This window comes from Papaver somniferum, chromosome 4 (assembly GCF_003573695.1).
Source record: "Papaver somniferum cultivar HN1 chromosome 4, ASM357369v1, whole genome shotgun sequence".
NCBI classification, from domain to species: domain Eukaryota; kingdom Viridiplantae; phylum Streptophyta; class Magnoliopsida; order Ranunculales; family Papaveraceae; genus Papaver; species Papaver somniferum.
The window spans coordinates 163,631,479-163,642,765 of NC_039361.1; the positions used below are offsets into that span (position 1 = coordinate 163,631,479).

At 35.7% G+C, this 11,287-nt stretch overlaps 1 protein-coding gene, 1 non-coding gene and 1 pseudogene across 5 annotated transcripts; all 3 read left to right on the forward strand.

The window, feature by feature from the left end:
• Positions 1-891: 891 nt before the first annotated feature.
• Positions 892-5,340, forward strand: LOC113271804 (beta-catenin-like protein 1). Of its 4 annotated transcripts, XM_026521729.1 has the most exons (11): positions 893-1,249; positions 1,571-1,655; positions 1,884-2,095; positions 2,520-2,589; positions 3,547-3,634; positions 3,798-3,846; positions 3,959-4,015; positions 4,289-4,326; positions 4,423-4,495; positions 4,828-4,899; positions 4,989-5,340. In XM_026521729.1, exons 1-11 carry the CDS (start codon positions 974-976, stop codon positions 5,133-5,135), a joined length of 1,167 nt encoding a protein of 388 aa, XP_026377514.1. In that variant the 5' UTR covers positions 893-973; the 3' UTR covers positions 5,136-5,340. The 4 variants fall into 4 exon arrangements, with proteins under 4 accessions (XP_026377512.1, XP_026377514.1, XP_026377513.1 ...); XM_026521727.1 differs by having other exon boundaries at positions 892-1,655; XM_026521728.1 differs by having other exon boundaries at positions 1,571-2,095.
• A 1,474-nt stretch (positions 5,341-6,814) lies between these two features.
• On the forward strand, positions 6,815-8,924 carry LOC113273393 (annotated as a pseudogene).
• A 732-nt stretch (positions 8,925-9,656) lies between these two features.
• Positions 9,657-9,761, forward strand: LOC113276956. The gene has a single exon (XR_003324739.1). It is a non-coding gene; the product is annotated as a U6 spliceosomal RNA (small nuclear RNA).
• The last annotated feature ends 1,526 nt before the right edge of the window (positions 9,762-11,287 follow it).

Here is an 11,287-nt window from a genome sequence, read left to right on the forward strand (position 1 = left end):
AAACATATCTTTTGATCAAATATGATATTTAGCAACAACAAAAAGAAAAAATTATTGTCAGGTGACTCAAACCCATTAATTGCTCGAGTAATTAATCTTTGCATTTGTGTTGATTGTATTTCTTTTTAATATGTTTAAGTATATTATATCGAATAATATTAGAAGTTACAGAAGAATAAACGTAATTACAAATCATACAACTAAAACCATTCAAAGAGATTGAGCCCCAGCCGTAGGCCGGGATGATATCTAGTCATTGTTTATGTTTATCTAAATTTAAAATACATGATCTAACTTTGATTATTAGGCATGAATTTTAGGAAAAGGGTCTTAATTAGACTCACATATGAAAATTACAACAAATAAAGGTCTAACAGTGTCCACAATCATACGAGCAAACTAAAAACAAAAACCAAATAAAATAGTTAGGTTTAGAGGTGTTCAAACGTAGCGGGTATAGAGCAAATTATAATCAAGCACGGGTTTAATATTACACCTCAAAATTGAGCGAACATATAATCTCCGTCTCAGCGACAGGCGAAGGTATTGGATACACCTAACTTATATAATAACTTATTGGGTAGGTAGGGTCCTTATACTAGCGATTTTATTTTTGTTTTTATCTTTAAAATAAAGAAAGATAATCTAATAGTTTTATTTTCATGATTTATAAAGAGGATACCAATTCTATTAGGGATTGATACCCGTATACCAATCCTAACCGTTGGATCGATGAAGTAGTATCAGTCCTTAGTAAGACCGGTATCCCCGTACAAATCATGTTTATTTAGCTTTTGTTCTGGGGATAACTTGTGGATCGTTGGATTATGAGGCAAACGAGATACTATCTAAACCACTCGCCATGCCTATATAAGAGTAGTATCGTTTCTTAAGAAACCCTAGAAACAGTTCAGCCTCCTTCAGAAAAACAAAACAAAAAAAAGTTCAGCCTCCTTCTCTCCGTTTGATCTAGATGTATAATTCTAGGGTTACGGTCTCAGATTGTGCACTAAAGATGGGTAAGTCAACGTCCGGCGGTGGCGATTCATCATCTCTCCTTATGCCTGGGGTTAAATCAGATGATCGATCTAGAGAGAGGAAACCCCGCAAAATCAGATGTCCTGCTATCGCTAAAACACCAGATGAACTTGAGGCATCCTTCATACAACTATACGCTGCTTACAGCGAAGCAGCAGCTCATAATAAGGAGGAGGGTGAATTCGCTGATTGTGAAAAGAAACTTATTGAGGTAATCAGAGGTTTTAGAAATCTCAAAATAGTTTATAGTAATGTTCGTCAATTTTTTCGTCAGGTTTTAGATCTTAAGAAGGCTGTTCCATTGATGATTGATTTATTGAAATATGATAAATGCGGGAAGCGTTTAGCTAGTTGTATTCTTATTACTTTCGAAGAGCTAACTCATGTGGCATTTCAAGTTCCTAGTCAAGAGATACAAGTTGGCAAATTGGTTAAATCTCTAGTTGAAATGGAAGCCTTGGAAGTATTTGTTTCTACTCTTGGTAAGATTTCTGAAGACGATGATTTACGAGCAGTACAAACTATTGCGCAGATGATTTTTCAAGGAAGAGCAGCTGTAGCAAAAACCGCGAGCAGTTCCAGGGAACTGATTATTTGGGTATCAGCAGCAATAAGAGGTACCAAATGGGATGCAAAAGTGTGTGCTGTGGGTTTTTTACATACTCTTTTGATGAATTATACGGAAAATAGACTTCTATTGGGAACGGACACCCTACCTGCTGTTGTAGATGCTCTTTCATCTCTTATTATGAGTCCTGAAGAAGAAAAAACAGAAAAACAAAAAAGAAAAGAAGAAGAAGAAGACCTGCCTTTGACTTTGTTTGGTTGTTTATTTTTTCTATTAGAATATCCGGACAACAAAGTGCATTTTGTCAATGCTGGAGGAATCGAGGCAATGATTAAACTTTTACAGGACGGGCAGAAATTGGGTGATTATATTTATGGATCTGCGATTGTGGCACTTGATATAGTGAAAGATTGTCTTGCTGCTTCTGACAAGTTTGAGAATGATGATTTGGAATTGGGCATTGCAATATTCCCTGCTTCCATGGATATGGTAAGTCTCTTAAATTTATTACATGTCTGAAGAATTCTTTTAAGTATAAATAATTAGGTTGTGAATAATTCTGCCTATTACGTTATGGTAATTAGAAGGTTCTGAACAATGTAATTGCATTGCGAAGCATGGACATTGCAAGGTTAGTAACACTAGCCAAAAATATATGGCAAATGGAATTATTATCCATCACCTTCCTTTAGTTAGAGAAAATGATTTGTGGAAGGGTTTAAACTAGCATTCTAGGATTTTGGTATGCATATGATTTTGTGGCTTATGTTGCTGGAAGTTTTATAAGTACTAACTGGAAACATGTATGATCTTGTATAAGATTGTTTTGCCTGCAACTTATGATGTAAATGTTTTTAATCTTTATAAGAAATATATCTAGTATTCACAAGATTTACTTTGGTTACTTTCTCAGATTCTGAGCACTACGCATTGTAAAGAAGAAATTGAAGAACGTCTTATATCTCTAATCGAATCATTAACTGGTAAGGCAAGCAAAATTTGTAGCTTAACTGACTTATTGATGTTATTGATGTTTTTTTTTGTCTGTTGGTTAGTCTTTGAGTGCCTAGATTTCCGAAATATAGTTGCGTGTCTTAAAGATTCTTGTTTTAGTCCATGGTCTCTTCCTTTCTGGATACCTTGTTGCCAATTTAAAGGATAAATCAGGGTTCAGACACATTGACGTCTCAGAAAAAAGATGTTATGTTTGGGCGTTTAGGCCTGGATTATGAGAGCATCCCTTTGAATCCTACATCCCTACCATAAATCTATATGTCGCTTTCTCTAAGTTTCTAAACAATCTGTCAGGCCTTAGTAATATGAACATTGAGATGCAGGTATATAACAGATTAAGAAAGTTTTGGGGAACAATGACCTAATGGCCCATCACACTTTAGCCAACTCCCCTCTCACGATTTAATAGGCTCGTCAAACCTTTATTTTATTTTTTAATTATTAAGGTTGCTTCAAGTTTTCCGAATAAGTTGGATGAACTCCCTTGTCAAGGTGTAACTTCTGGAGAAATATATCTTTGACCAAAGCTTCTTCACATCGAAACAGAAAGAAATTGGAGTCCTTAAGAAGAAAACAAGATGATTCTCAAATTATTACTGTGTACATGGCCTGATTGCGGTACGCAACTGCATTTTATCTACTCAATTCAGTCCGCAATCTGTATGATTTTTCCATGATGGGAAGTGTCTGCTCATCTTCTCTGGAAGTCGTGTGATATTCTTGGCGGGGTATTTATAAAAAGTTTAACTAAGCTTGTTGTTGGTGTCCTCATGTCTAAGATTTGCCAGTCGGTTATTTTCTGGTGATGAGCTATCATCTAGTCTTGTATTTTTTACGTATTTTTTGTCTATGTGAAGAACCATTGATTTGTATACCTTCCTGCTTTCATCTTTGAAATTCACTGATGGCTATCTTATCTTGTTCAGGTGGCAAGACGGAAAATTATACATTGTTAGAAAAGTTTGGGGAGAATGATTGGGAAAGAATCACTTGGCTTATGGAGCTCTTCACACGGTAATGCACCCTACCTGTTTGGTTGTCCAAGTCAAATTTAATCAAAGCTAGAATTTGTATTTTGAATTTATTCTTCTTGAGTTATTAAAAGCACAGTTTCCAGAGATGTCTGACATTTCCTGAGATTCCTTAGCGGGCTTCTGATCGACTTAATATCGTGCAGATATTCCAAAAGAGTTGGCGCAGTGGCGAATCGTCTCAAAAGCGAACAGGTTGCTTACATTTTCATGTCGCTTTTTTCTCATGATATCAGCTTGAAGTTTATTTGTTTTGATGTCAAATATCTTATAACCTTGTTTATCTCTTCTGCATATAATATTACAGCTGGACTCGTTTGAGCTCTACAAGAAAAAATGTGGAGATGGATTCTCCACGCTTCAGGTCAGCATTGATGTTGTTATAGTTATGAATATTGCAACTGCAAAGAAAAATTGGATAAAGTAATCCTTTTACGTCTTATGCTTTTTGACGAGTAGAAAATAAAAAGATCTAAGCAGAGTTGGAGTTTGAAGTGTTTTTGCAAAATATTGTTAATGAGAGACAGAAATGAAAAACTATCTGTGCTTCCTTTTTATTGTGAATGATTTTCTTTTTATCTTTTAGATCTTATCTCTTTCCTTTTGAATCTAATGTTTTCCTATCATGGATCTGCAGTCGATTGCTGTTATTCTTGGTTATCTTTGGTTGCCCGAGTGAGTGTTCCCATCTACTTCTCTTGTTTTGATCTTTATCTGTATAAAGCCACTGCATGTGATATTTAACACAAGGTTATTATACTGGATTTGTAGGATAAAGGCTAAGATTGAAAGTGAACTGTCTCGTCACCGGATAGAGAAGAAACTTGTGCTAGATGTTCTCTCGGTATGTATTCAAATAAGTCCCGTTCATTTGTGTCAAGTATTTTCATCATGTGATTGTTAATTTATATGGCATCAACCTTTTTGGAATTTGTTCAGTTTGTCTTGCTTGTAGTAGATTTGTTATTATCAGGATATGCGATCCATTGACTTCTTGTACTATAAAAAACTGTTGAGTTTTTCGTAGGTGATGAAGTGTTTTCTGTTTGGAACTGTTAGAATGGTGTTTCCTTATTCGAACTTTTCAGTGTCCTAGGGTTTATTAAGCAGTGACAACGATTAGGAGTATTGTAAGAAACTTCCTGATGGGAACCTTTTATTTTTCATTCATGACAGGAATACCGTGACAACATTGGCAACGCGGGTGGTACGAAGACGGTGATCGAGAAATGCATAGCTCGCCTTGAGGTTATAAGTGTTTATTAGAAGCTAAAACCTTCGATAGGAGTTGAGTACGGAATATGCCCATCTGAACTTTTATCTTGAATGTATGACAGGAAAATTATGACCAGAGTATGGAGCTGGATGCACAGGAAAATTCTGGCCAGAGGATGGAGCTGGGTGTACCGGAAAAGCCTGACCAGGAGTTGGAGATGGAGATGGAGGCAAGTAGCAAGCGGCAACGAGTGCACAACCGTCGATAGTTAAAGTTTATTTGAGGTTAAAACCTTTGTTTGGAGTTAGTATTGAATATACTGGATAGTTGCTTTTTTTTTCTTTCATCACATGTATGATAGGAATATCATGAAAATATTGGTGATTGGATGACCCTGAAGAAAGTGAACAATCCAGAGTACATGTTATGGTTTTTAATCTGTTTATTAGATTATGTTTTTATGGCTTTGGTTCTGTTATGTTTTTATGGCTTTAGATTATGTTTTTATGGCTTTAGCTCCCACAAATTGTGTCGCAGTTAACGATAAAAGATTTAATCATAGAGTAATGATTTTGTACCAAATTCTATCACTACATGTATTGATAGATCAATATGCACTTCGTTCACTACATGTATTGATAGATCAATATATTATCTTTCTTTTCTTTTTTTTATAAAAAAACTTAGACAAAAGCCCAAGAGCCAGTCAGTCACAGTGGCAGCAGTGCTGGTACCAAGCCTGCTTAATCTAATTCCCTTGCTGCAAATAACGACCTTGATCAAAAACATTAATATAAGAGGGAATTAGATCTAAATTTTAGTAGTCTATTACTCTATTATTTTACTAGTCTCACTTGCGTTTTTTTTTGTTTCTTTCTTCCTAGGCAGAGATGGATACAAACTTCAAAATCTTTTAATGAAAATCATGATGTTTTTGTAAGTTGGAGATCTCAAATTATTTATTATCTGGAAAAGTCGAAGCTCTTCTTCGTTTTAAAAAAGAAAAAGAAAACAAGTAGATCTAAACTGCTGAAATGATTGATCAATTATTTCATTTTGATGTTACATTTTGTGTTAATTGTATTGGTACTACCTACGCCTGTAAAATACAATTGTGGTGGAGCCGATGGTAAACTATTAACGGCTAGGGTGGTGAATTCGACTCCCTGATGTAGAGGAGAATTATATCACCATTCACATCGAAAAGAAGAAGAAAACAAGAACAGGAGGACGGTGGAAGAGGAAAGACAATAAAACAGCCTACCAGGAAAAATGATATTTCATTTTTTCCCAAATGACTCTTGATTGTCCGAGCAGGACAGGGCCTGCTATTCACGTGCGTGCAAGGTTTTGGAGTGGTTCAAAGGGCGGTCTGTCCAGAACCACTGAATATTATAACATCACAAGTTAGAGAAAATATAATTTTGTCCAACTCAGCTGACACAGGTACACAAACAACTCATTAGTGACGAGTAGCATATATTAAGCGAAAATAATTAGTCTACCGCGGGTCCGTTACCGCGGTTTATCCAGTGTGAAGAGGGGAATGGTCCCCATTTTCCAACCCTAATCCGCTATCAGACGTAGTGCTAGAATCTTTCCCCTCCCAGCCGTTGGATCTGATCCGCGGGACGACCCGCGATACGTGTATGGTTACTCATAAGCGTTTTAGACACGGGAACTTGTCCCTGGCAAAAAAAAAAAAAAGATTTCAGTTAACTTGTTCTTTTCTTATTTACATTCTTTGCCACCCGGTGTTAATATTTAATTAGTTTCTTTTTTCTACCTTACAATTCTCCATCTCTCTCTCCATAGTTGTAGAATTGATATTGTGTTTCTCATTTAACTCCATGGACACGAAACTTATTTCTTCAGGAGTCCAATACTCAAGTTTGCCTGAAAATTATATTAGACCTGTATCTGAGAGACCCAACCTCTCTAAAGTGATTACTTGGGAGAACATTCCCATCATCGACTTATGTTGCACTAACCGCACGCAACTTATTCACCGTATTGGCGAAGCCTGCCGAGTTTTTGGGTTCTTTCAGGTATCATTCAATTCTCAACTTTTATTTCCTTTTGTATGAGCAAGTGTTTTTCTCTAGAAAATTCGTAAGAAACATGGTGCAGGCAAGGAAGTATCTTCTCTTTACTTCTTCCTTATATGATCATGCCGTCCTTTGATTATGGCCAGTAATGAACACTGATCAAGCCTCTGATATGATTGCACTTGCGCATAATTGTGATTACTGTCATCGAAGAAGCCAGCCGACCAATGCATAGCTTTTTTGTATATTTTATATTTGATGGAACAAACAATGCATGCCTCGATATTTTATTGATAGTAAAGCATGAAGACACAATATATATTCATAAACTGTCTTACTTGTATGGACTCTTATTTGAAAAAAACAATAATCTGTGTTTGTGTTTTTGTACGAAACGAGAGATATACCGACTGGGAGTCCCGACAGGTAATCCCGATAGAGACAAGTAGTGGGGCCTATTATGCCCGCACAGTTCTCGATGCTGAGAGCGCTGCCCTCCTGCCCGTTATGTCCAGTCGGGATTTTTCTCCGGTGCCCGCTTGGTAATTAGTCTAGCAGTTCCTCCTAGAAAATTTTGGGGCCCTTTTTGTACCTTAGGCTAACTCCTATGGACTAAATTGAGCTGTTAGATTGGCCAAAAAGTGTTGGAAATCAAAAAAATAAGTGTAGGAAAAAGTTAACAATGTACATGCCACTTCTCTATCCCTGTTCAACTAGCAGCTAGTTTCAAAAGCTGAACCGTTCAACACTCAAAAAGTAACCAAAACGCTGAACCATTCAGCGCTGGGAGAAAATTTTCTGATATAAAGGCTGAGATTTAAAGCGCTGAACCAAACAACGCTCATCGCTGAACGGTTCAAGGATAGATGGTGGTCCCACTGACGTGGTCTTCTAATCTAGCTGCCAGATTAGCCATTCCATAGGACTTCGGAGGTTACCCTAGCTGACGTGGATGGCCAATCTAGCTGTTAGATTAGAAGACCATAGGGGTTAGCCTTACAAAGTAACAAAGGTATGCTAATTAATTAAAGTTTTCAAGGGCTAATATGAATCTTTTGATCTGGTTAACTATATAGGGATGTTGTGAGTACATACTGCAAAGAAGTTAGAGCACTTGGTTTTAGACTACTGGAAGCAATATCAGAAAGCTTAGAGTTACAAGGAGATTACATAGAGAAGATGTTGGGAGATCAAGAGCAACATATGGCCATAAACTACTATCCACCTTGTCCTCAACCTGACCTTACTTATGGTCTTCCATCTCACTGACCCAAATGCACTCACCATCCTTCTTCAAGATGGAGAAGTCTCAGGCTTACAAGTCTTCAAAGATGATAAGTGGATGGCAGTAAATCCGCACCCTGGCGCTTTCGTTATCAATATCGGTGACCAACTACAGGTAAACAATGAATGCTATCTTTAAAGATAAAAAAGGCAAACCAACTGCATGGTTTCTCTAACAAATAATAAAATGATGGATAATTACAGGCACTTAGCAATGGAAGATGTAAAAGCGTTTGGCATCGAGCCGTTGTGAACTCTGGCAAGGACCGAGTATCAGTGGCATCATTTTTATGTCCAGCTAACTGTGCAACAATTATTCCTGCAACCCAAAGTGGATCTTCCTCCATATACAGGAATTTCACTTATCAAGAATACTACAAAAAGTTTTGGAGCAGGAATCTTGATCAAGAACATTGTTTAGAACTCTTTAAAAACTGAATTATTATGGAAATTAATAAGATGACTTTTCTATGAAACATCTTTGATATAGACACACCTGGTGTAGACCAAGCCAGCTAGGCTATTGCCCAGAGCCTCACATTGTTAGGGCCTAAATTTTATTTTTTCTTACGACTGATTTTTTTTTCTTTGAAGCGCTAGGATGGCATTTGCTATGTAAGTACCTCGTAATGCTTTCCAATTACATCTAGCTATGGCAGTGACTAAATGCAACCTTCAATTGGGTTAAATGCAACCATAACTAAATACAACTTCCTTATTTATGTAATTAGCTAAATGAAACCGTAATAATTTTTTACAGTTGTTTTATATACAAGCCAAGATCATGTTGTTGTTTGTTTTGCCCTAATATAAATTTCTATTGATAGACTGGTTGAACTAAAATATTTTTAATATACCTTCAAATGTTTTTTGATCAGATCACGATAGATAGTCATCTTCATCTTAGGTTCTCTTTCCTAAAGAAAATTGTTCAAAGAATCGACACCAACTCCTCTCAAAATAGAGAATATAATCCAACAGATCTTCCACTGCTAGACCTCACTTTGTTTCCTCAAGTTATCTACTCCATATATTATCATTTGTTTTTATGAGTCCATGACTTTGCAATCTTCCAACCTTGGTACAACCATAGATCATGAATGCATCAATTTTCGTTCGTCCGAAAAAACTGTAGCCTATACCCTACACGGTGCTTTACTTGAACACCCATTGATTTTATTCAAATTAGTATCACTGTGGTTCGTTAACCTTGTGCAAAAACTTCAGTACCAGAAGTTCTCCGAACTAATCTTCACCTTGCCAAGGTTCAGCCTAGATCTTCCTAGATTACACACAGAATAATTATTATGATCAGGGTTGGAATAATAATATGTGATTTTAGTTAAGAATAAAAAAAATCCTAACTAAAATCTTATGGTTACGATAACCATAAAAAATGATCAGTTATTTTTGGATTATGTTTAGGACTTTGATTTTACCTTTTTAGGCTGTGTTTTGTTAATCAAATTTTTTTTTCAAAAAGATTGGAACGATACAAAGAAGATTAGCATGGTCCATGTGCAAGGATGGCATGCACAAATCGAGATATGATCCAAATTTTAGTTTCTGTGAGTCAAATATATATATATATATATATAACTTTTAAAAATTAAAATCTTGGTTGTATTTAACCCAAGTGAATTTCGTATTTAGTTATTGCCATATACTTTTGTACAATTTATATAACAACATTAGAATTTAATGTATTAAATAATTTTCTTCAAACAAATTTAGATGTCTTCTTTCCCGGTAAATTCATATAAAATTTGAAAATATCAATATTGATCACTTGTTGTTGTTGTTCTTGAAGATATTAGATTGATCGAAACTAAAAATAGATTAGCGTGGGTACGTTACGACCAATGGAGTCATCAATTACATATAATCTTAAAAGGAATGACTTACATATGTTTGCCGTCTGATTTGCTAGTGCATCAGCTATATGGTTGGCCTCTCAGGAGGCCTCTGATTTTGTTGATCATATTTAGCAAGTATGATGGTACCTTGATCCGGATTATGAGGTGAAATAAAGTTTTGTGAGTTAGACTCTAGCAAACTTTTTTCCATTGACTGTTTTTTTTTTTGTTCTGGCTACCATAAGCATGGAGAATTTTTCTGCTACTAAAATCGTGGTTATTCCTAGAGGTTGTGCCATTGCTAAGATCGTGGTGGTTGAGGAATTTTTGCAGAAAATCCCAGCATAAATTTGACATTATGATTAACTAAAAAAGTATATTACAACAAAAATCATCGAACTGGGAAAGGCCAAAACATCAACTATTTACTATATGAAATCAAGATCCATGTTAGAGCATCGCTCGGCTGAACCCACAAGTATTGGTATGTCAAGATTGTTGTCTGTGTTAGATGGCCAAAGCTATATCTTGATTTACAGTATACTAAAATCAGTCCCGACTTAGTATTAGAGCATGCTAGTTGAGTATCAGAAACTACTGAATACCCTCGAATATCGAAAACTGTAGAATAACGAAGACATGTACGAGAACTTCATCAAAAAATTTATGTGAAGTCTGACTATCCTATTTATCGATTATTTCTACAATTCTATATATCTTCTGAGACAATGTCATATGTCTTTAGTATATGAGTAATCACGAAGAAGAAGACATCAACTTAAGCATTGGATGTTCATATTTCTTTTCACTTTTGAGGTTGAGAATAATTTTCATTGTTCGAAAAACTATGTATGTGAAAATATAAGCTTAAAAACGTCAACTTGTTTATTCACAAACTGGTTTTTAGTTTGCTAACTATTTTTTTTTGATGTTATGCTTTTTGAAGTTTGTTATTGTGTTGGCGAACTATGTACTTTTGGGTATGTTCCTGGACACTTCAAACTTATTGTGTTTGCAAACCAATTTTCTTAGTTCGCGAAGTGATTTGTTTTTTGGTGTCATCGAACTCCAACCTTGCTTGATATTTCACGAACCATACTTGGGTATTTGTGCACGGTTCTTTGGTTGAAAAATATATGGGTGCACATTCTTCTTTGTATTACAAGCAAAACTTCTTATATGCTTACACAGTTTCCATTCTTTGGAAGCATTCTATGTTGAGAAATTTAGTT